The 25761-nt window shown below is 40.5% G+C and overlaps 1 protein-coding gene across 3 annotated transcripts in view; it reads left to right on the plus strand.

The window, feature by feature from the left end:
* HIVEP1 (HIVEP zinc finger 1) overlaps window positions 1-24202 on the plus strand; it is a 122227-nt gene extending 98025 nt beyond the window's left edge. For all 3 annotated transcript variants that reach the window (XM_076330541.1, XM_076330543.1, XM_076330542.1), the window contains 5 exons: window positions 6483-6616; window positions 7966-8141; window positions 10186-10290; window positions 19465-19982; window positions 22813-24202. In XM_076330541.1, coding sequence (XP_076186656.1) covers window positions 6483-6616; window positions 7966-8141; window positions 10186-10290; window positions 19465-19982; window positions 22813-23985 — 2106 coding nt within the window. In that variant the 3' untranslated portion in view covers window positions 23986-24202. The remainder of the gene's footprint in view (window positions 1-6482; window positions 6617-7965; window positions 8142-10185; window positions 10291-19464; window positions 19983-22812) is intronic.
* The last annotated feature ends 1559 nt before the right edge of the window (window positions 24203-25761 follow it).

Genomic DNA, 25761 nt, shown 5'->3' on the forward strand with positions numbered 1-25761 from the left:
TGTTCATATTTTAGAGAATGTAATACGCCTGACATGTATAATATATGTGCTTATTTATTTTAGTTATGCTGGATCAAACTGCTAAAAAGATCTTAAGTAATTCCATTAAGAAACCTATTCATAAGGATTTATCGGTTTTCATGGAAATTAGTTCCTGGATTTAAATCTATATACAAGGTGTTTATTGTGGCAGGAATGTGTTTGGCTATTTTTTAAATGCAAAGGGTAGAACAAAAATAGTTCTGATATAAATATTTGTTAAACACTTTTAACTTAAAACAGGTTAATTTAAGATCATAATTGCATATTTTGCCTTGAAAGTCAGCTGGTATTTTCTGTTATAAAAGAGTGCTCAGCCTGAACAGGTGTCCATGGATGTGCCATGAAAACGTTTTTCACCATCGCTGATCATCTAACTGTGAGAGGAGCAGTGGACCGTTTCCCTTTCTCCCACCTAGGTTAATCGGTGGTGTGAAATAATGACAAAAATAGCAAAGTTTAAAATGAAATTACAGCTGCCATAAAAACACTGACAACTTCTTGGATCGATACGGCTCCAAAGATGATGTTAAGTCTTGTGCAGTGCAATATACTGTGACCCACAATGTTTGTGACCCACATAAAACACTACGTCATTCCAGAGTCAGATGTGGCAGAGCAACGTAGTCACTTGTTATTTCCTTAGGTGTCTCGGGGCTGCACACGTGTGATCAGGATTTCACTCACTGGACGGTTTTGTTATGTACAGGACCAAAGCTGTGCTGGTTTGCACTGGATTTGGCGTTCCTTAGTAATTGAACCGCCTCTGTGAATGGGTAAAGGTGGCTCTCTGCCCTGTAGCATGGCAAGAGGTGGCCGTGTCTATTTAATGGATCCAGTACTAGCTTTTATTGTCCCATCTAGTGAAGCCGTAAAGCTTTCTGAAGAAAGCCTCGGCGTACAGCACGGTTTCGTGCTCTTCTTTCCTCTGCTGTGTGTGCCCTGTCTTTGATGGCAGACTTCTCTTCGGAGCTGGCAAAAGTGGGCCGCTAGCCACGGACCTCCCTTTCTCCAGAGTCCTTCGGCTGTCTAGGATGTAGAAACCTTTGGGGGCGGGGGGGGGTGGGTGGGTTTAAAAGCAGTCATAACTTGCCCTAATCCTGCAGTCTGCCATCAGCAAAACTTTCTGGGCATCGGGCAGGGAGTTGGGGTCCGTAGGGCCGGCAGTCACTCTAGAGGAGACATACCACAGCCTTGCGAAAAGACGCGTATTTCTGTGGATGTTGAGTGACAGAGACTGTTGCTGTCAGAGGTCACCCTGGGATGTTTCTGTGTTTGCTAAATGTTTTGCTGGGATACAAAGTAGTCAGTGGGGAAAAGAGCAATAGGATGAGAAACTCTGTGTAAGAGGAAGAAATACTTTCGGAGTTACAGGGGGAGTCGAGAAGATATGCTGAAACCCCTCAGGCCGAAAGAGCCTTAAACCTGGTCCTCCCAAAATCGGTGGGTGACTTTGCTGATATTTGTATTGGAGGTGAAAACTTTATTTGTAATGTTTCGTGCGGAAAATACACACAGGCTGCTGAGTTTGTGTTAGTGCTGTAACTGAATTGAATTGTTGGTTCCATATTAGCGTGCCGCCTTTGTTTAAACTCGTGTTACCATTTTCAGCCTGCTCCCTCATATACTTCATGAGATGTTGTACTTAAATAGTGCTAAATTTAAAAAAAAAAAGAAAAAAGGATTCGAAGATTTAGCTTTTTTCATTGTACATAGTTGAGCGATTCTTCTAAGGCAAGTCTCACATCAGTTGTGTCATTGACTCCTGTTTGTTTTATTTTTAAAGAACAGTGTATCAGAATAAATTCTCTGATAACAAAGCTACTGCATGCCTCTTGCAGAACAAATTTTGTCTACAAACAAATTCTGTTTAGAATATAAATAATGGATAATATTTTGAAAAATATTTTGACAGCACCCTTTTAAACACTCTAGGAGTACTTAAATGCTGTGATAGGCAGCTGTCAGGCACATTTACAGTGCTTCTGCCACAAAAGAACTACAGTTACTAATCTTTCTTCAGTCTGTCTTGCTGACGTTTTGAATGAAGCGCACGAGCGTGGTGAAAATGAAGAGTTCTTAAGCTCTGCTTGCGGCTGATTTACAGGTTTTACTCAGAGCTATTATGAAGGAAGAAAGTGCAGCGAGAAAGCACCAATTAAAGTTTAATTGGCATCTCAGATTTTACAAGCAAAGTATAGGATGGCAGAAATTAAAAATTTCAAAGACCTGATATGACCTAACACCTCCAGAGTTTGTCTGCTTTCCCTTTTAATGACTCAGGCAGCAGGATTTCAGCCGCTTTCCAGGATGGTGATGATGATGCTGTTACGATATACCTCTGTATTACCAGGCTCCAGTTAGACCTGGTAATGGAATAGCCGATGCCAACTTGGAAACTTCCTCACAGAAGCCATGCTTAAAGAAAGCAAAACCTGAAATTCCTCATTAGGTTTATGCCCAGTAATTCTCCTACTGTTTTTTCTGGTTGAGACTGAGGATGGAGAATGTTGGAGGTCCTTTTGGAAATTAATACTCCATTTAAAAAAAAAACAAAAACAACAAAGCCAACAAACAGATTAGCAAATAATTCTCAAAAAAATGTGATTGATTTCCTGCTTAAAAGCTTGGCAGGGTCCTGCGTTCCTTCGGGAACCACAGTTTAGATTGCAAGTCTCTGAGGGTTGTATTTGCTCAAGTGGTTTGCACATTTTAGCCCTGACCTGACAGAGCGCTTTAAGAGCTACTATAATCCAATTTATAAATAATAATAAAAATGCAGCACTGTTATGCCTCACCTCCTCTCTCACAGTCGTAGCCCTTTCCAGAGTGATTTGGCGTATTCTGCTCGTGGGGCTTTAACTGTTGATATTCTCACCAAGATAAAGCGACTTCCTGAACTGTTCCTGGGTTTGCCCCCAGAACTAAGTCGTGTTTACAGGGATCTCATGCTGCTTCATAACCGCTACTAATCACTGTCACAAAAAAGGCAATTCTTTCAACAATAGACGCCATGGGAAATGAAGAGACATGTGAACAAAATGCAAACAATAAGGAACCCCGGGACTTTGTTTGCTCTTCACCATTCACTGCTCAGAGGCAATAGGTGAAGTTGCCACGTTCCAGTGATTCAGAGAACAAACCACAAAATGTTATTGTGAAAGAAGCTCCTGGAATGAGTACAGCACGTTAAAATGTAACAGGAAGTTCACCTGCATGGAAAAAGCTTATTTTATCTCCCTGCTCGTTTTGTTTTATTGTTCTATTTATTATCATTTTTCACCAGTTTTCCTCACCTGAAGTCATTGGTGTTGTATGAGGAGCCCTTTCTCAAGCCCCCGCATTGATCTTGACTCCCCGCTCTGAAACGAATCAGTAATGTGTGCAGTATTCCAGGGTGAAGATTTTCAGGCAAGAACAGGCTGAAGAATGGAAAGTTTCTCCTAACTGGAAAGCTTTCCTTTCTTGAATGATGTGCCACAACAGTCCAGCTCACCGCTGGAAAGTAGTTAAATGCAGAAGCTTTTTATGTGTAAACTAGTAAAAGTTTAAAGATATTAAAAACATTTTCCTCAAGTGGCTATGTGCCAATGGGAAAAATGTTTAATGATTATTCTAATCTGAAATTTATAACTTTGATGATTCAGGCTGCGAGCATGTTTTTTTTCCAAGGGATGTTGTAAAGTACCAGAAGTATCTATTGAACTCTGGTCTCTGGGCAGCTCTAAGAGCGGGTTTTTTCCAGCTTTATACCAGTAATTGAAGACAGTGGAGTTAAATTGGAGCAAAACGAGTAAAGTAGAAATGAATCATGGTCCTTGTCTCTATGGAAAAAGAGAGAGAAGACTGTGCTAGAAACGGAAGGCATAAGTAATCGTGGAGGGGAACGTTTTACAGCGCTGCCATTTTTCTACCCTTTCCACTAGTACGTGTGGAGTTCAGGGGGATTTTAGGTGAGGTACATTAAAGGATTTCCAGACAAGAAACCCATGCTCCTTAGAGACTGGCTGCTCTTTAAAATTTATGGAGGACCCAAGTCAATTTGGAGTTTTTTGTAAAAACTAGAGAGACTGCTTTTTTCGTTGTCAGTGAGCATTTCTGTAGATTTCTGTGACAGAAACTCAGTGTTTCTATTAGAGCATCTCTGTGATAGCAGCATTTTGCGTGTTTAAGGCACTGAAACAACTGCTAAAATAGCATATAACCAGTAAATTAAAGTACGTCAATGGGAGGTAAATAGTAATTTGAACACCTATGTTAGGCTATCTTATGTCTGTACATAAACATGTGTGTTTAAAAAAAAGAAGGGGAGGGGAGAGGGTCCAGAGGTATTTGGCCTTGTGTTAGTTTTTGCACTCTAGGTGCTTCTGTGAATATACAATTTATTACAACGCTGTTTCACCATAGTTTGGATAGCAACATGGGCCGAATACTTCTGGAATCTTTCTTTTTCCTTTGTCTTTTCATTCTTGAAAACTGAATCTGGAAAGAATACTTAGTATTTAGGATTGAAAGATCAGGCACTTAAAGATTGCATTATTCCAGCTGCTGGGAATATTTATGTGGTATTGGGTTTATTGTATGTATTCTGTATTTTCCACTACTCTTTTCTTGTTGTATTACAAATGTCGCCTTGTTACTCTTTGTTTGCAGTGGAAACAAAAGCCATTCATGTGCCAGGAAGTGTACAGGAACTACAACATGGCTGAGTTGCAATTTCGGGAGTAGGCTCCCCTTCTGATACTTCTCATCCAGAACATCTTCTCCTTTCACCTTATATGAATGCTGTTAAAACATGCAGGGTGAAATTTCTTTCTTCCTACACACAGGCAGAGTTGTCATGTATGCTTTGGTATAACTGCTCAGCTATTTGAAAATCCAGCCCAACTCAACCGGAGGGCTGCATGAAGGCATACGGATTGGAGTAGTACTTGCAGCCTGTGCGTATTCCTAGGGCTTTGAGTTGAATAGGAAGATGCTTGTCCTCTGATCTGTTTTAATTCCTCATCAGCCACATTCCTCATCGGGTGGGAAGTAAAGGCGGTGGCTGAGACTGCATGGAGGACTATGGGCAAGGACCGGGTGCCAGAATGATGTCACCCTTCAATATATGTAACGACCAGTGTAATTCATCAGCCATTTTAAGTCAGCCAGTGAAGTCATTCCTCTTGCCAAGAATTCACAAGTTTACAGCATTGAATTTCATAATGAGTAAAAAACATAAGGCCAGACTTTTTCTTTCTCTCATCATTTTATTCACTTATCAATATGAGCAAATGTGGTAAGTGTGCCAGCTACGTGGGTAGAACAGTTTATAAATACAGCAGTAATAATTGCTGGCTAATTGGATCGTTCCTTCATTGTTGCCCATTTTATAAATATCCTAGACTTGGAAGGAGTAGATTTTAATTGGCAAATGTTGGGGGAACTCATCCTCCTTTTAAAAAAAAAAAAGTTCCTTAATTAATAGTCAGGGGAAATGGAGAAATGTATTTTTGTTCTGCTAGACAACTTGTACACTTTTCCTTGTGATTTGGTCTGGCAGTGGGAATTAAGTGTGGAGTCCTGCTTTGGAAGGGTGCCGGAGCCCCTATTAATAACCTCACCAAATTAGGAACAGTCAATTTCCACACCAAAACAGGTATATTTTTTGAAAAGTTTTAGCAATCAGAACTGTTACCTGTTAGTATCTTGCCTTGGTACAGCCCTCCTTCCCACCCTCCTCCTCTTTGCTGCGGGAAAGCAGCTCCTGCCAGCCATGAGGCACTGCTGGGTCGTGGGTCGGGGGGGTGAGACCTGAGACCCGCAGCCATGGGATGGAGAGCAGCCAGGGAAGCCTTCCCTCCCCCTGCCCCTGCCCCTGCCCTGATGTGGTAGACACCAGGCAGCTAGAGCTGGGGGTGTGCTACTGAAACATTGCGGGACTTGAGCAGTGGGGGAAAAAGCACAGATAACTGGTTGTGCGCTGAAGTTTCCCCCTTTTTGGCAAATTGTGGGAGGCAGTGAATTGTGCAGCTGCAGAGCCCCGTCTGTATAGTCCAGTGGCTGCGTCGAGGGCAGAGGAGCAAAGCTGTAGCCATTCAGGAAGCAACTGGGTTTCGTTGTAGGCATCTTTGCTCTGTAGAAGGCTATCTGTGAGCTAAAAAACATCACCTTCACCTTCCCTGAAGAAGGAAGAGGCATCTCCTACTATAGATTCAAAGCATTCCTGGTTTCCTACAGTGCCATAATCTCCGTCTCGATTTGCCAGTCCACTAATAGTCAGTGCGTAGTAGAGAAGAAGTTTAGCAAAATATATTTTTTGTTTCATGTATCTTAACATTGTAAAAAAATCAGTTACTGTAATTGTGGCTTTTATGATGCTTTTATTCATCGTAACTTACAGGTTTGAATGACATGAAAGATACTAATTTTAATGATATACATATCTCGTTTTCTTTCAGCGAGCATTAAATAGAAAAAAACTGACCCCAACTGAATTCAGCAGTAAGGAAAACTCTGAATCAAGCACTGAGCACGATAAAGAAAACTCCTTTATCAAAACTGAACCAAGAAGAATTAAAATATTTGATGGAGGGCAAGTATTGTATTTTATATACTAGATATCATTGGGAAGATATTTTTTCCTTGATTCTAGACTTTGTAGAGATGTTGCTTCCTGTTTGATTTATTTTAAGTAACAGTTCCCATACTGTAGTCTGTGGATGTTGGTTTACGTTTCCAAGAAAAATGGAAAGTCATCAGAAGCATGGAGCCATGATAATTACGAGGCGGGGTAATGAGATAAAGAACAGTAGGCAGTGCGATTCTTTTTTATTTTTTCCAAAGGACGAACATTAATCAACAGTAAAGGCAGCCAGATACAGCCATAGATGTAAATTCTTTTCCTGTATTTCTCTTACGTGATAAATAATACGTATTCTGCAGTAAGGTTGTATAGCTGTAGCCAGAGAGGATATAGTCCAGGGGCTAAGCAGCAGGCTGCGGTACGGTCTCTGTCTGGCAGTTCGCTGTGGTATACACAGGCTGGAGAACTCCTGATTTGAAAAGTGCCATGGAAATATTTACTGAGAGTCCTAGTCCATGCACTGTAATACTTAAATTGGTTGCCTGATCTGAATAGCAGTTGCTTTAGCCACAGTGTTGTGCCATGTACAACATCTTACAAAACAGATTTTTTTAGCAGAAAAGTGCCAGCGACACTTCTAAAAATGTTGAGCACAAATGGTGCGTATTTTATTATTCTCATAGTTGGTGGCGGGCTGTAGGGCTTTCCATTTATTGGTTCCTGGTTTGAATCTGTTCTAGGCCGGCAGTTAAGCCATTACCAGCTGCCCAGGTAAAACGTTGCTATGTGTCTCTGCTCAGATCCAAACGTTGCAGGGAGGTCACAAAAAATAAGCGCAGCCTTTGGCGTCCTTGAGCAGAGATATGAAGGGTGTAATTGGATCTGAGTTACTTTTTCCATCTAGAGGCAGTCCCAGCAGGCCGAGTCCAGGGCACATTGATAGGGAATTTTAAAGACCTTCCCATTGTCGTAACTAATGCTGTTCCTTTTCTGCATCCAACGCAGAGCCTCGCAGATGCTCTTTTAAAGCTTCCTCGTGGTGCCCAAACCCGCTTCCAAGAACTGACACTTTTTAAAAGTATGTTCCTGGGTTGCAAAGAGGAAATTTGAAATCTTTAAATGCTTAGTATCAAACAGTACCTTTATTAAAAAAGATGTGCCATTATTCCTGAACAAGTCCATGGTTACCTATGGACAAGTAAATGCAGAAGTTGAGCAGAAAAAGAGCATGATTGGTTTTGTCAGTCATTCATTTTAATCTATTATATTATTTTTAAAATTCTGGTAGATTAGTGTTTCTAACTAGAATGATTTTCCCATTACAACTAATTGCCTTACTCTTACGGTACTGTTCCTAGGTACAAGTCAAATGAAGACTATGTGTATGTTCGGGGGAGAGGGAGGGGGAAATATATCTGTGAAGAATGCGGAATACGTTGCAAGAAACCCAGCATGCTGAAGAAGCATATTCGCACACATACAGATGTCCGTCCTTACCACTGCAATTACTGCAACTTTTCCTTCAAAACTAAAGGTAGGGGTACTTCTCTGTGTACGTTTTTCCCCTTTTTTCTTTCTACTTTAAAGTATAATTCTTTTCTTCTCACATTTGGCTGTTCATAAGCTAAAGAAGTTGCCTCTCTGTGGAGTTTTTTCAAATATTTGTAGTTTCTGATTTCCTTCTTTTCCTTTGTCTTTTGTATGTTTATTCAGATAATCACATCTTTATATGAATGAACTGTGTGGCATGCCACAGTAGGTGAGAAATTGGAGTGGAAGAGGGAAGTCATATGGGAGTATGATGAAAGTTAGGTGAAGATACGTGAGCTGGTTAGCTGCTCATCCTAGGTAGGGATGGGAACACAGAATTTTAAGTCCCTAGCAGTGATCTTTTGGAAGTATGACAGTGACATATATCGTACTCCTATTTGCATCCAACTAACTGCTCCAGGAAAGAAATTCGCCTTTGTTAAATTGATATATTAAAATGTTTTTTATACCCTTGAAGGACAAGGTTCACTTTCCACTTGACCTTCTAAGACCCAAAGATGATGGACCCCTACTTTTTAAAGCCTGTTTACACCTTTAAGTGTAGTGCATCCTAGTTTAAGCAGGCGGTATATTAAACAGTGGTAGATCCAGGACTCAAAAAAGTGAAACAGACAGGAGAATTTCACAGCCAAAATACTTTCAGTGAAAAAATTCTAAGCAGCAAAATTTTTCTTGGCTTTGAACATCATTTAGCAACAATCTCCCCCAGCTGTAACCTCAGAAACATTTGTATTTTTAGTGGGTTCAAGACTACTCAGCAGTTGGGTGGGAAACTTCCAAGAAATAACCCAGTGCTGCAGAAAGTGGGATGGATAGTCTTTAGATATGTCAAAACCTATCGCTGCATCCTGGCGCGCTGGGTCATCCTGTTGCCTTTAAGATGAAATGTCGGAGTGTGAACCCAATAAATTCTGATCGTGGTTTTTGCAGCGTAGGCGTGCTGGCCAAGTTCAAGTCATTAAGTTTTGCTCGTTTGAAATTCTCCCTGGTTTCAGTTGTAGCAGATACTTGGTATTTGCTTCCTCTTCTGCAGTTGCTATGCCCAGATGTTGCCATTACTGCTGGCAGAGTCAGTCCCACAGCTGGGTGCTTGATGTTTGGTAATCCACCCTTCATGACAGGACGGTGTAGCCAGTAACTTCGTGCAGTATGTAAAGCTGGGAAGTTTGCTCTTTGTGAGTCAATATAGTCATATAGCTTCATAAAAGTTACTTCAAAATTTGGGGTGAATTCCTAGCTTCGTTTCAAAGCAGGAATAAAGTACTCCATAACCATAGAGGAGTCACCATTTCACCCACTGTAATTCCTCCCATTGAAATACCTCAAAGAAACAGTTTTTGAGAGGCAATAGGAAGTATAAAGTGAGCAGTTACTTGTAATAACATACATTTCACAAATATCATCATTTACAGATCTCTGATCTACTCTTAACCTTTTCTTGATGATATTTGCCATATTTCCTTTTCAAAGGAGAGGGGAGAACAGCCTGTGGGGCCTCTCAGCAGTTAGGCACTCACTTTTGAGATTCAGATCAAGTATGTTCATGCTCCAATTTTGAATAAAACTAATCTATTTGTTTAGGTCGGCAGTGAAAATGATTACGCTAAAAACAGAATCCATCAAATACTAAAAGAGCTGCAAGATACGAACGTCAGTTTCACACGGTAGCTTTCTGTCAACATGACTCTGAAGACTGAATCAGCCTTTTTTATACTTTGCCATAAACAAATGAGGGATCTTTTACACCAGTGCGAAATACATCATCATCACCTAGGATTTCCATCCTATTCTATTTTATCTCAGTAAAGAACTTCATGAAATGTAGCCAGAGAGCTAGTAGCATTCAGGATGGTGAATCTGCCGCAGCCCTTGACAGCTTGCATTGAGGGGCAAGGTTCTATCAAACGTGAAATCAAATTATACAGGTGGTTATAAATGAAGCTGAATAAGATATAGACATGCTGAGCTTATATTTGTATACATTTGTATAGACACAGAGCAGTTAATTTTTTTCATTTTCTCTTAAGGAAATTTAACAAAACATATGAAGTCAAAGGCACATAGCAAGAAATGCATGGATCTGGGAGTCTCAGTAGGCTTAATAGATGACCAGGATGGAGAAGAAGAATTTGGTAAGAAATCAAAATCTTCTTTCTTTACTGCATTTTTGTATTTATTTTGTCATCCCAGTTTCTTACCCTTTCTTTTCCAAAGCTTTTAAATTCTTGTACAGGCAAAAGATACAGAGATAAAAATCTTAGAAGCTAGTCCAAGGGAGTAAGAAATACTGGAAAAACCTTCACCAAAAGAAATGACAAGCATATGCTAAAGATAAATTGCTGCTGAATTTTTCACAAAGTATTACGCCGTTTAACTTTATCAGTTTCACAGATAAATATGACAAGTCTGAAAATACCAGAAAAACAGCTGTTTGCCTAGAAAAAAATCTAGTCAAATGTAATGTTTCTTTGAAAATAGTTTTGCATGAAATTGTCAGAGTTTTGAGATGCACATTTTTATAAAAATTATGTCACTAACACGCCACCCAGAATCACAAGTATGTTGCTGAGTGTTTTGTGAGGAGGCTAATCATCTTCCAGTGTAGAGTTCTGTCCTCCTTCACAAATAATTGGGCATAAATCGGCAGATAGAAATTATGAACATCTTTCATCTTGACCTGTTCTACTTCTCCATTAGTGCTGAGAGTGTTATCAAAATGAATGTATTTCCTAATAATTGGAATTCTGCACTTCCCGCATCCTGAGATGGCGCCGCTGAAGAGGAGATGAGATCGAGGACAGTCAAAGAGGGCCAAACCGGGCTCGCGCGGGTTTTGCTCAGCATGATCAGAAAGATGTAGCTGCACCAGACGCAGTGAGTTGGAGAACAGGATTGTGCATTAGGACTCTCTTTCGGATCTCGGCATGTCTCAGTGCAGTGGTGGCACTTTCTCCTTCCTCTTGTTTCTCAGCAGGGAGATGAGTCCTGTTGCCTTGCCTTGTTGTATTTTTCTTCCTTCGGTGGAATGGTTTATTAGATTGCGGATGAGGTTTTGAGAAAAGAAAGCAGTGGAGATCTTTATTTAAACAGTAAAGGGCAAGAAAGATGAATGCGTTTGCTCCCATATGACAACCGCTAGCAGAATAAGCGAATCAGCTTGAATCTAATTCTAAATAATGCTGGGAATGTGACTCAGCTGGTATGATTCAGTAGTGCGCTAGGTACAAAGAAACCTGCATTTTCCCTTTTTTGGCATTCTTCGATATATTCCTTTTTAGTAAGCTGAAAACATGCCCCCCTTTGCAACTGGAGGTACCAAATAAATAGCACAGAAGATAAGCGGCAGTACAAATTACTGTCCTTTTCTCACAGAGGAACAGTTTTCATTAACATTTTCAGCCTTCACGTGACAGAAAAATCGTCGCTTTTTTAAGCAATGTTTTGTAGCTTTTGACATTTTATTTGGTTTTCTAAACTACAGCTGAACAGGTATTTCCATTTACTAGGAACTGAAAACATTTTATTGATTGATAAGTCGATATTCCCAATTGCGTATATTAAAAATTGCATTTGTGGTTATAATGTAATGGGAAATGTTTCAAATGTTAACAGAATTATCAGTAACAGCTGGTAGAAGTAAGCCATTTCAAACGTTCGTTGAAAGATTGCTTTCCTTTGGCTTTAAGACTATTTAATTGAGAGAGGGAGACTCTCTCTTTTTACATATCATGTACAGGTGTGTGTAACCACGGGATAAATGTATTATATATTCCCTGAAATATGTTCTTTGCTTCAGCACAGTAATTACTTAATAAATTAAATACTCTATTTTGGAAAAAAGGCAAGACAAACATTCAACAGGATTTGCTACATAGTTCTTGAAATTCTTCCAGAAATTAAATTTTAAGACTCCATGCTTTTTTCCCCCCCCAAAAAAAAAATAGAGCAGGTAACATTTCTTTCTTCAACTAAGAACCTCAAACCAAAAAACAACTTGGTGATAAAATCCCTACCTTCTCTAAACGATCTGGTTCATGTACCCACAGCAAAACCAGCTGTGCAGCACAAAGCTCAGCACAAAAGTCCTATCCAAGAAGCAGGGTAATTAAGCCCGTGATAAACACGCATTTGCTGCAGCCAAACCAGTCCAGCCTCTCCAGTTGCTGCATAACACGGGGCATTTACAATTATCCATCTAAGTTCAGTGAGTAACTGTACACTTTAAAAATGTAATTTCATCTTTCAGCTCACCTAGCCACTCTTGAAGGTATTTCTCGTGGTAATTCATAAACTTGCTTGTTGGCCCATTTTAAAGGCAAAGAGTCAGGAGGGAAAAAAAGCGTGAAGTATTTGCATACGTGCTTTTTTTAATGTAGGTGGTTCTGCTGCCCTCTCTGAAATCTTGTACATGCTAATTTTTTGGCTACGTTTGAATGTGATTGAATATTTTTTTTTTTTTGAGGTGTCTAGGCAGTCTCAGTTAACAAAGTGGCTCTTTGGCTGCCCTTTCCCCAGGGCAGTGCAGCAGAGCTTGCATTCGGGGCCAGCACCCCTCGTGCCCGGTCTGGACTCTAGGGACAGCCCTGCCAGCAGTATGTCACCCACAAATGAAAACGTGATGGGCCTTGGGAATTGAGCCGCACTCGTGGCGTTACATCTTTGGCCCTTTCACCCCTCCTTCCTCTGACGTGCGGTGGCGGCGGGTTTGTGTCGCATATCCTTTTGGTGCTTTAAAAAGCGACGTCTTTAAACACGTACATTTTTTCCTTCAGGAGTTGCGTGGTTGTTAAAAAATTATCTCTCTCTTCGAGCCAGTGGTCTGCCCAGTCCCATCTCTTTCCTCAGTTGGAAGGCAGTGTGAGATGATGTAGAGGAAGGTGCAGAAAATCTGATAAAAAGTAATTATGACCTCAGAAAAAAAATTTTCTTCTGCCCATAGGCTGTGTGAGATTGGCCTGTTTCCTGACCCAGAGAATGCCTGTCTGTCTCTTAACTAATTTGTTATCCGAACGTTTGGAATACTGATTATTCTTACGGCAATAAAAACGTCTACACCTTTGCTTAAAATAACTAAGCTGTATGTCTTCCACCAGACTTTGAATTGGAGAATTAGCCAGAAACCTAACAAAGCCACTAACCTTTTATTTACTAAGGAATTTGCTGGTTCTATTTTTTTGTAGTTTTTTTAAAGCATAGGCAATAACAATTGTTTGAATATATCGTTTTTAGATTCGTATGAGAAGTCAGCTTTGACCTGATAGCAATACAGATTAATAGTACGTGCAGATTGAATAAGGAGTGCAGAATTGTGCACAATCCTGAACACAGGCATGCGCGCACACAGAGCCTGTTTTTTCAGTAATTTGAGAAGCTGAAATTTTGTTGTGCTGCAGCGTCTAGGGAAAAAAGAGAGATGCTCTCTAGCTGTCTGAGACACTATGTGATCAGAGCTTTTAACATAGCATTCTTTGTATTTGGACTTGTCATCATTTGGGTATTAGTAAGTACTTTCTGGCCTGGCTTTTTGTATTCAAAACCATTCCCTCATCCATTTATCTTTCATCTTCTGCTCTGTGGAATGTTCTTGTCACCAAAATACAGGGTTACAATGTAAGGAATGTTAATATCTGAATTAAATTGTCAGACGAGGTGAACTGTTTAGTGTGACAGACTGCAACTGGGGATATCCTCTTTGGCCATGTTGACCCAGTATTTTAATATGCAGTCTTAAAAACAACAATCATTTGTCTTCAAATTAAAACAGTTACGAACTTTAAACCTGTAATATCTCATATGTAAGCTAATGTATGAGTGGTATGGTACGCCTGAGTAAACTTGCACAGGATAGTTATTTAATAATGAAATCAGTAGATGGGCAGAACTTATTTAAATGGTCTCTATGGAGAAATTTTATCCCAAAATATTCATTACTTTACCAGTGAGAAGACCTAATTGTAAGTTTCAGATATGTATTTATATATACACACACACATATATATAAAAAAACCACTTTCATTTTCTGCACTATTAAATAAACCCTTCTAAAGATACAATGGTTCTAAGTTAATTAGCTATATATTACTTATAGTAGATCTTAAGTGAGTTTCCATGGCTCTTCATTAGCTTAATCATGACTCAGTCTGTGTTTTCACTGCACCTGCATTTAAAGAGTGAAAATAAATGAAAATCCTTGCAATAATATCCTCCTTTTGCAAATAGAATGGAAGGATGATTCTGTATAGCTTACAAGAAATATTTTTTTTAATCCTTTTTTTTTCCCCTTAATATTAGTGTCTAATCTTCAACTAGATGTACATCAAACATGCTGGAGCCCTACACCTACAGCCTGGGAATAGACTACCTGTTGCTAGGGTTGATTTACAATATACAGGTTACTCAGGAAGGCTTAGGTGTAAATAGTCTCTTTAAATAGAGGTTACTCATATTTTTTTGGTTAGTTTTACTTTGTTACTTTCCATACTTTTAGAAATGAAAGTCAAGCCCACAGGTTGTTTTTTTTCCTCATCTCTGAGGAGCGCTGGCTGTTACCAGTCTGAATTTAACCCAGTAGATGTCACTGTGAGTCCTGTTTGATGGTGATGAGCAGTGGACAGTACCTGAAGCAAGACTGAAATCAGTCAAGTAAAGCCTGTGAACAGACTTAGAAAGACAAGGAGACAGCAGGTTTGGGTATAGATGCTAGCGTTATTTCACAGTACTATTACAAGACTAATAAAACAGGTGAAAGGCAAGTCTAAGCTTGTAATTGTTTAGGAAAATAGTGCATTGATGACATACAGACCTTACTTTCAAGTTTATGATAATATGATGACATACTAAAAAATATTTCTGCCTTTATTGCCATAGTATATATTTTTTTCTTGAGTTTGATGGAGAATATATAATACAGAACAGATGCTTTATTTTTAAATGCTTTTATGTAGATATTAATCCATAACTGAAGATACTTACACAATTTGAGGTGATAAACACTGGTTTGTATTACTCAGGTGCTAAAAGCAAATAAATTCAGTAAATTTAAATTTAGATGGGAATAAATAGTGAACAGACCAACAGATACTTAGTAAGCTATGTCATTAATCTGTGTAAGTAGAGCTAATAGCAATCCTATAGTTATCTACGTAACTGTCCATTTGCTTAGGAACGTGTAAAACTTCAGCAGTCTGGACTTATATTTTCAGGTCTTTCTTGTCTTCCTGGAAGTGAAAGAACGAAAATTAACATTTGGTCTTTATGAGAAAATCTACCTAAATATGATTAAGTTATAACCAAGTATGACTAAGTTACAAGCCGTTGAACTTTATCATTGGATTTGGTGCAGAAATTGCTAAGTCTGTAGCAGGGCCTGATAAGTCAGGTCATGTGATGGACTAATTGGTGATAATATTGCAATTGAAATTAAAAGCTGTAGGTTGAAATTCTGAAGAACCTTTCTTTTAGCACTTTGCAGTATGATGATAATTACATGGCCATTGTTAAAACCATATACAGTAAGGATTCCTGTAGGAAAAAGTTTTAAAATAAAGAACTTTAAAGTACATAGAGAGACCTATTTCAGTTACCTAATTCATAGCATCACAACTGGAAAAAGCAGTTCATGGACTTATCAGCCCCAGGCGCTTCACTAATGGACATATTAGGATGCTGATAAGTCCAGCTAATGCTATTGTGCTAAAGAACTTGAAGCTTTTTCTTTCCCTGCTTTGAGGTAAAATGTCAGCATAACAGAGCCTTAGCCAACAAGCTCATCAACACCACAAACACAATACAGAGCTGATTAACTAACTGAGGACTGACAACAAAATAAGTGAAGGACTAAGATGATTTTTGCCCATGATTTGTATATGCTTACTTCAATACCTAGGATTAAAAATTCAATTTTAGTAATTATAGCTGGCATGTGAGCAAAACCCCCAATCAAAAGTTGTGTCCGCATTTCTATTACACCTTTATTCCCAGCTATTCCTAATTTTTGCAGAGTTCATGTCTGTAGCCAAAAGTTCCACTTTCTCCTGTGAAGTCCAGTCTTGCTAAGGGTTTAAAAGAAAAGATTGCAGCAGTTGACAGAGGATGAGAGACATTCCCTACTCTTCCAAAAACACTATTTATAAAAAATTGAGGCAGTCTTGAACAGTCTTTCTGTTAAAATGGTGAGAGTTACAAATTTGAAAGAGAAGTAGCTTTCATAAAGGCTTCACTTAACAGTGTGAAACTTTTTTCCTGTTTTCTTTTTTTTTTAAAATAAAACGTGAACTTTCATGCCAAAAGCCATTTCCCCATATGCTAGTGGCCTTTAAATTTATGACACATCCTTCATTCTAAAATATCCCACGCTGCTTTACAACCTCATACAAAGTTAAACACAGAAGTCATTTTGTTCCCTTTGGAAATTGAGTCAGTTCTAGTTAAATATATCAGCTACATAAGCATATGGCTATAATTGTGCACAGTTTTAAGATGGGAAGCGAAGAATTAATTTTTCCCCAGTTAAAACTGCAAGGGAACTTTAGTAGGCAGCATACCATTACTAAAATGGATCGGGGCCAATACTACTTGGTTAACAAGACAGTGCTTGGAAAAGAGTCTTTCACCACAAGGAGTGGTCACTGCCTCAGCTCGATGCCTCATTCGGAGAAGAGCCATAGCCTGCCTGGGTTTTCCACCGCATAAAACTCCAGCATCGGGTCCTCTCGCAACTCCACTGACGTACAGCGATGCTTAACGGGATCTCTAATTACGAAAGCTTGGGCACCTCTTGTTTCAGCAAACATGCAGGCAGGTATAAAAGCCAGAGCAGAGCGTTCCTTTGTGCATTGCCAGAGCAAGCAAGTCAGGAATGGGGTTTTTTTCATCTGACGTTTCGAAGCAGTGTGGGAGTAAGGGAACCACATTCATCGCTGTCACCTCGCCTACACTGCAGGGCTTTGGCTCCAGGTAACCACACTTAAATAGAAGCTGGCAAATGCACAAAGGGTGGAGGTAAACAGGGAAACAATAGAGGGAAATGATATCTTACAGAGTCCTGCACGTAAGGAATCTGTGTCCCACACATGGTTCCCCTTTCCCTTTCCATGGTTTTATTCTAGAAAGCCGAGACATATGCAGAAAATTTCTACATAAGCAGCATTTGCTAGTAAATCCTGTAGCGTTTTTAAATGTTGATTTGAAAAAAGATAGTTTCTTATTATAAATCAGGGCATTGTTTGAGCATATGTTTTCCTTGCTTTACCAATGTGACAAGTCAGTCTAATTACTTCAGGTAGTTTCTCTTGCCAGTGGAGACAGTCATTTGTGATTGACATCAGCTTTCATAGAAAATGTGATTCATGTGGAGAGAGGGAGAAAACAGAAAAGAAACAGTAGGATTTCCCAGATAATAGTTATGGGATGTCGGTAAAGAAACCAAAGTTAAGAGGGAGTCCGGACTGAAATCCAAGACTTTGCAATGCCCCATGCATTCTTTAAAGAGTTGCAGGAAATGCATGGGTCACCCTTTAGATGTAACACATGGAGAAGTCTTGAGATCTGTTACAGAGGCATTGAGGGAAGTTATTTCCATTCAGAAATCAAACATATGTAGAGGTTCTAACATTTTAGATGTGTTTGCTTTGCAAATTAATGATGAGGAAACACCATTTGTTTGAAGAAGAGCAATGACAGAAGTATAGAGAAAAAAAAAGTTGAATAACTCCATGTGGTTTTGTTAATAATATTTTTAACAATCCTACTTGCCATATTTTTTGAATGGACCTTACTGAATTAATTTTTCCACTAAAATGTATTTTCTTTTTTGAACAGCTTTGTTTGTAGATGAGAATTATAAATGAAGACTATTTAAAATTCTAAAAAATATTTTTGTTAGTATCGTTCCAATGACCTGAAGGATTTGGGTACTTTTCATAACATTTCGGTTTCATGCCTGCTGTAGTAAATGTAGAAAATCTATAGTTTCCATATTTAGTTAATGTACAAATTACTGTGTAGGCAAAGAGGGGCAAAGTCATTACAGAGGGATTTTTTCAGAGAAGCTATTAGTCTCATTCCTAATTGCATTGCTCATTTGAAACCATAAAGGCTTATAATGGTGGGTAACTTATTGAGAGGTAGCTCAATTAAACCCATTTATTTTACTTGGAGTTCAAGATGCTTATTTTGGTTTTGGTAATGTAGCAGCCTAAAGTATTGGTAGTACATTGAAATTCTTTTAAGGGTCTGATTTTTTTCAGAATCGTTCATTTTGATGGTAAGTTGCTGTGTAGATTTCCCTAAAACGGGATTTCTGAGATTTTAACTAACCAGCCATCATTGCGTTTGCAGAGCCAAATGATTTTTATGCTGATATTTTTGTTGGACAGCTCAGCAGACAGACCTTTAATGGAATATAAAATATTAGTGCATTCAAAGCATTCTGTCTTTTATAAAATATGATCCCAGACAGTCTGGCTTGGAATCAGATACAGCAGATGGGATTTTCTGTCTCTTTACTGAAGACGATTCTTTCTTTCCAAGTTATGATATAAAAGAAGGTAAAAAGCTGCAGCAGAGCTGTATTTTGTAGAGGAATTTGCCACTAGACAGCAATTTGACTTTAAGACTTGAAGTCAGGAGGGCTTCTTCATGTGAGCAAAGTTTCATGCATAGGTAAGTTTTGATAGGATTAGGGCTGTCTTGCCTCCTAGGACGTCTTGGGTGATTTGTTAATAAACCTTTCAAAACATTAGCAAAGTGAAGAAATCTGGTAAGGTCTAATTTTGGTCTCTTTTGCCTGTTAACGAGACAGATTCCTGACTAGCAGCCTCCAGTCTTTCTGTTTGCATCCTTCAAAAACCTTTGCAGCAGTGATTCATATTGGGTACAAGGACACCCACTTATGAGTCAGAAGCAGCTAGAGAATATCCCACCGCTAGGGTTGGCAGACCAGCCTTCGTATGTCGTCACGGGGAACTTAATGAACCGGGAATCTGCTCACTTCTCCCCAAGCAAAAGAGTGAAGGGTGACTTTGAGCAAATGGTTATAAACGGCTTAAAAGAAAAGAGCCAAATCCAGAAGGTTAAAACCAACACGGAAGCAGAAGATGAAAGATTATGTAGCTGTATAATTAAACATGTACGCTGGAAAATAAAAACAAAAATTAAAATCTTCCCTGTTGCTTTGATGCAATGGGATGTGACTGAAAAATGCATGTGCCACGTGGTTTTTTGGTGTTTCTAATTACTCCCTCCCACCTCCTTCCCAATCAGTCCGGGACCTTCATTGGCTTACCTTCCAATTCCCACTTTTGCAGGTGAGAAGCAAAGATTTGGCTATGACCGGTCAGGATATGATGTGGAGGAGTCTGATGGTGCAGATGAAGATGAAAATGACAATGAAGATGATGATGAAGACAGCCAGGCTGAGTCAGTCCTATCCACAACCCCCTCGGTGACGGCCAGCCCCCAGCATCACCCCTCTCGACACAGCCTGCAGGATGCCGCCAGCACCGATGAAGACATCAGACTTCCAGATTGTTTTGCTGGGGTTCACACGGACTCTATGGATGGTCTGCCAAAAGCACTGCTGACAAAGATGACCATCCTTAGCACGGTGCAGTCGGTTAGCAGGACCTCCAGATCCCCAGCAGAATTCACCCATCAGGAAGCACATGAGGATAAAGCTCAGGAGAGAGAAGCCGGTCCCCGCAGTGCTAGTGCAGCACTGACAGACGTCGCTCCTTCATCTCCAGGTCGCCAGATGTCTGTGGATTACCCCAATCCAGAAACAGCCTTGGGCCACTCCTTAATATCGACTGCAGCTCTTACAAAGGTAGGAATGTGTGACTCCGGGGGAGAGAGTGGGATTTTAAATCCTCCTTTTAAAGATTTTTTTGGAGATTTTTCAAAGATGAAAATGTTTGCCTTTCCCTTCATTCTTAGAGTTGTTGGCTGATGAGTCTTTAAGAAGAGTTGAAAGTAATCGAAGCACAGATGTGTAGGACTCTAGAAACAGCGATGTTGTAGGAGCACTGCTTTTCAAAGTCTTAGTTTTCTTCCTGAAAGGATTAATTGCAATATGGTCATTTCAACTGAAGTTTGGAGCTGGTAGATTGTATTACAAATAAGAAGGGATATAACACATACGTAGAATGAACATATGGTGGTGGTTATGAAGTTTTCAGAGGAAAGTGATAGAATTCAGAAGTCATTTCACTCTGAAGTATGACGATAGAATCATTGGTAATTCCCAAGGGAAATTAATCTAGTCCCAAAGGTTTTTGCCTTATCACTATAAAAAAATTGTGCAATTGCTTATCTCTCCTCCAAATATGCTTAGTAGTAGAATTAGAAAGAGCACCAGATGTTCAGGGAAACTAGGAGATTGCCCTTGCACAATAACAAAAGGAGAGAAGAGCGCAGAACTGAGACCTCAGTGCTCTCAGTTTTTCTCCAAGGTGAAAGAACATTGTAATCAGAAAAGGATCAATTTTGCCCACACCTATTCTAGACACACGGCTCTTCAGAGCAGTGTGCAGAAAGATTAGGTCAGTCTGTGTGCAAGGCTGCAGGAGCGTTCAGTAATTTTGGCGACTGTTGGCTTTAAAACTCTGCTGAGGAAGTCACAGAGGGGAACTGGCAGGTGTTAAGCCTTTTACAATTTAGCAATATTTTAATGGACTGTAATGGGGATGGTATAAGTCACATACCTGATTGACCCAAAGGATATCTCTTGAAAGTTTTGAAGTTTTACTGCAGACCATGAAGGCGTTAGAGCTTTCCAGAATAATGCTCAGAAAAATGTGATGCAAAATGTAGTTTAAATAAAGGAGTAATTACTGCCTTCTCTGTGATGAATGCAATATTTACAAATAGTATATGCATGCAGTTATAGAAAAATAAGCAGCAGGAAATTTTCAAAAGCATAAACAGTAAGTAAAAATTTCATTCTGGTTTAAGTACTTATTGGCTTGATTTTTCTTTGAAAGGCTGTACTACTGGGTTTATTTTTTACAAAATTGAAGATAGTGAACTGTTGGCAAGGAGAAACAGTAAAAATTATTGCTGCATTTCATTGTTTGACACAGGTTCATTCCTGTTTGTAAAAACTGTGAGTCTGTGTGGCAAATGTAAATTGGAGTGGTTTTATAGTATAACAGAGAATAAAATGTAGCGGTCTCTGATCACTGTATACACCTGCCACAAAAGGGGTAGGATCTTAATATTTGGATTTTGGGTTTCCGTTGTTGCCAATAGATACCAGAAAGACATTCGACTGAGTTTACTCCCTCATCGAACAGAACCACTGAAGTCTCAAGAAAATATCCACACAATTAAAAATGGTGAAAGGTCTTCATTAATATAGCTCTAATAATAGTCTACATTAATATATTAAAAAAAAGAAGGCATGTAAGTAATACAAGGCAGTAATTCCTTTCCAGACTACCTCCTCCTTTCCCAGACCAAAAGAAGTGGCAGCCGTGTGTCTGATGGTTAATCTACAGCCTGTTCCTATTGTGAATGGTTGTGGATCCCACTTCTTGCCATCGAGACAAGGGGTCAAGACAGCTCAGGAAGGCTGTTGTATGTTCCTTCGAAAGCATCCGTACCAGTTTATCAGGATTTCTTGTGAGGTGTCAGACAGGACTTAATTCTGAGAAAGGTGTTGGCTTCCTTCTTACACCCATCTTCCCATTCAGATTGGTCAGCCCTGCGTAGTCAGTAAATCATATTCTCCTTTAACCAATACATTTCCTACCAGCCATTTTCGAAAGCATTTCTGTTAGTGTTTTCGTTTTGTGCCTGCTCTAGAGATTTCTTGAGAGTTTGGTCAAAGCCACAGAATTACAGTTTAGGACTATATAAACTAAATATAGTTGCACCACTCTTTATGTGTTATGAGTATGCCTAAAGCTAAAAGATACTGCAAGATTGCAATTGCAGTTTAAGAATTCTCGTTTTAGGTGTTTTTAGGAAAGGAGTTGCCAGCCTTGGTTGGTAACACAGGCTATATGAGAAGAAAAGGGAGCATATAAATACAATTATCGGTCCAGGTGTGTGCACCAAATCACGGCAAGCTGAGGCAGCAGTAGGCTGTGGGTCCCACGTCTCGCTCCAGTATCCGCCCGTCACCACCGCCTCTGCAGGCACTGTAGTTGTCATCCATCTCTTGTCACTGCATATCGCCTGTCTTCCACATTAGAAGCACCTACAGACAGATGTGCCATGATGCTGCCTCTGCCTGCCAGAGGCTGTAATGCCTCCAGGAGAGGAACCTGGTGCATCAAAAAAGCCAGCTTATGCTTACTTAACCTTCTTGCCTGAGGCGATTTCCACAGAAAACAGTTCTCCAAAGCCTTCTCCCTCCTTAAAAAACACATACAAAGGATATTCAGCAATGTTTTTGAGTACTAGTGTTCAAGGGAAATTAGCCAGGGTAATTAGGAGAGGAAAATTCAATTAGTGGGCGAGGAAGGAGTTGGAAAAAGAAAGGAAGGAAATCAGTGCATTGTTCAAGCTGGGCAGTATATACTGTGAACGGGTTTGTTGGTGGTTTTTCTTAAAAGGGAGTGTGGGAAGCAGTCCTAGCTACCTTGCGTTTTCATTTCACTCGAGGATAGCAGTGGCCGCCGCATTAACACGCCTGTGTTGTTCTCTCGCAGAGCATGCCCTCCGTCAGCTCTCCCTCCTCACCAGTGGACCGCAGCATGCAGACGACAGCGCCGTCACCCTACGCCGAAATCCCAGAGGAGAAGCTGGTTGGGTGCCCGCAGCATGCCACTGAGCTGAGGGCTCCCCAAACTCACCTCTTCAGCCACCTCCCCCTGCACTCACAGCGGCAAGCCAAGGCACCCTACGGCACAGTACCGGTCGGGGGGATTCAGGTGGTCCCTGCCGGCCTGGCCGCCTACTCCACCTTCGTTCCCATCCAGGCAGGGCCGGTGCAGCTCACTATCCCTGCCGTTAGCGTGATTCACAGAACTACCAGCGCCCTCGGTGAGACGGGCGGCGCGGCTGCCGCTGCTCCAAATCCCGTGGGAGTCGCCGAGGTGAACAGCGTCGTGCCGTGTATTCCCATAGGCCAGGTGAGCGTGCCGGGCATCCAGGGTCTCAGCACACCCAGCCTGCAGCCTCTGCCGCCGCTGGGCATGGAGACAGTGAACATCTTGGGCCTGGCAAACACAAACATCACCCCGCAGATGCGCCCTTCAGGAATTACCCTGAACGCCGTGGGCCTCCAGGTTTTGACTGCCGGTGCGGCCCCGCAGGGCAACCCCAGCCCACAGGCCCACATTCCCGGCTTGCAGATACTCAACATTGCCCTGCCGACCCTCATCCCCTCCGTCAGCCCCGTCGGCGCCGAGGGGCAAGGAGCCTCCGAGGCGCCCGCCTCAGGCAGCAAAGCCTGCCAGGCCCAGCCGGAGCCGGCTCCTGTCAGCTTCCCCGTGGCTGACGTCAGCCAGGCTGGCAGGGCTGCTTCTCCTCAGGCAGCGGCCGGTGGCCGGCGGTATGGCGGGAAGAACCATCCCGAGCCCACCCCGCTGACCGACTACGAGCGACCCGACGGTCCAGAGAAAGCGGATCCCGAAAAGACTGACCTCACGAACCCCGCCAAGCCAAAGCGTGACGTCCCTTCCCTCCAGGTGAAGAGGGCCGCCCCGGTAGAGCCCCCCTCCAAGGCGAATCCCGATGCGTTAACCAAGTCCCCGGTCCACCGAACTGTCTCCCCGGACAGACAGGTACACAGGCCAGCCGCCTTGCCCCGGCGGCAAAACATGGTGCAGTTTAGCGATGGCAGCAGTGACGATGAGGATAGACTTGTAATAGCAACCTAGTTTTTGTTTTTCATTGTGTTTTTATTTTGGGGGGTTTTTTTTATAACACTTACAGGTTTCTTTGCAAACCTTCCTTTCCTTAAAGCACATTTTTCTGACACAAACCCATTACTAATCTTTGTGCAATCATGAACTCTTGACCAATAATTGTTGTTTCCTGTCAGCTCCAGCCATTTTTGTACATGTTGTATAGACAATTGTGCCTTTTTGGAGTTTTATGTTTAGAAACCTGTACAGATTGTTGAATATATATATATAAAATATATATATATAAAATATGTATATTAAAACCAGGTAGTTGCTTGTGTTTAGTAAGTAAACATCCTATGTCAGATAAATAAAGGATTAAATTATATGTTGCACTGTTAAATGTAAATTTTTATGGCTGTGGGACAAAGTTTCTGTGTACAGATCTAGTATGTAAAACTCCATATTTATTGTATCCATATTAGTCTTGGAAAAGGGTCTGTCCATCTTTCTTGTGTAAGACGGTAGCTTTACACTTAAAAGAGAAATACAGTATCTGTGTTATGAAATATTACAGTAAAATTTTGTTTACTGACTTTACCATTGCTTATGTTGTGCCTTCTTCATGCAGCCTGGTAGTTGGAGAGGCGCTCGACTCGTTCCTTTTAGTACCCTTCCAGCTGCGTTCAGCTTGAAAGGATCCAGTGGTGGTGTATGCCCCCGTGGTCTCACCTGCCACGAGAGAGAGAGAGAGAGTATGCTCTGCAGACTTACTTGGAGCAAAAACCTTCAAAACATCCGGCGATGGGAAAGTGGGGAGGGAGTCCTTTCAGCTTTTTGTAGAGCGAGCATCCATCCACCTTGTGTTTTTAACACTTCCTGACTAAAATTTGAAGACCTCCCTGAGCGAAAATAGCAAAAGGGTCAAGATGAAATATTTTTTTATTTGTAATCTTGAACTATAAAACCAATTTTTATTGACATTAAAATGTTGTTATGCAAGAAAGGAATAATTCTTTGTGTGTTCTTAATTGCAAAATCTGCCATACAGTTGGTGAAAATGCCACTGCTGTAATGAGGATCTGGCATTACCAATTACCATCAACTTCTTATGAGACTGCGTTTCAGGTGATCTTTGTTTACAGGTAGACAAAGCCAATTTCTCCCTAAATATAGCTTTGTCTTATTCATGCAGGGGAGAAAAAAGGGACTAGAGGTCTTACACATACAATTAATGTGCCCTTATATCAACAAACTCGTCATGGGCATACAGGACATGGATGGATCCCAGAATAATGAAATTTAATAAAACTCTGTTTCCACACAGTGAAAACAATTTAAAATTACAAATAAATTTTTAAGGTGTTCAACTACTGCAGGAGACAAGTCTCACGTGTTACAGGGCTACACATTCCTGAGAGTTTCAAATTGACCTGGGATTTGTGCTGTAATTTGTAAACAGAGTTGGTTTTCTGCTGTGTCCTTATATGACATTCTTACAGAAGTTTATAAAACCATTTGAGCAACCAAATTCCAGTAGAAAACTGGAAGATGTAATTTAAAAGCATGATCACCTTTATGGAAATAACAAGGATGAGCGCATATAAAACAACTGGAAGAAAAGGGTGGGAAGCAAATCTTGAAAGAAAATCAGGAGTGAACCTGAGTGTGAGCTGGGCCGCGTTGTTCACAGATTAACTCCTGTACCCAGCTCAAAGAAGTAATTCATACCCTGTACTGCTCGTATTCAAGAACAGCACAATCCTAGATCCATTTTTAACTTCACATCGGCTTTTGTACTGTACCTAC

Source organism: Aptenodytes patagonicus, chromosome 2 (assembly GCF_965638725.1).
Source record: "Aptenodytes patagonicus chromosome 2, bAptPat1.pri.cur, whole genome shotgun sequence".
Classification (NCBI taxonomy): Eukaryota; Metazoa; Chordata; class Aves; order Sphenisciformes; family Spheniscidae; genus Aptenodytes; species Aptenodytes patagonicus.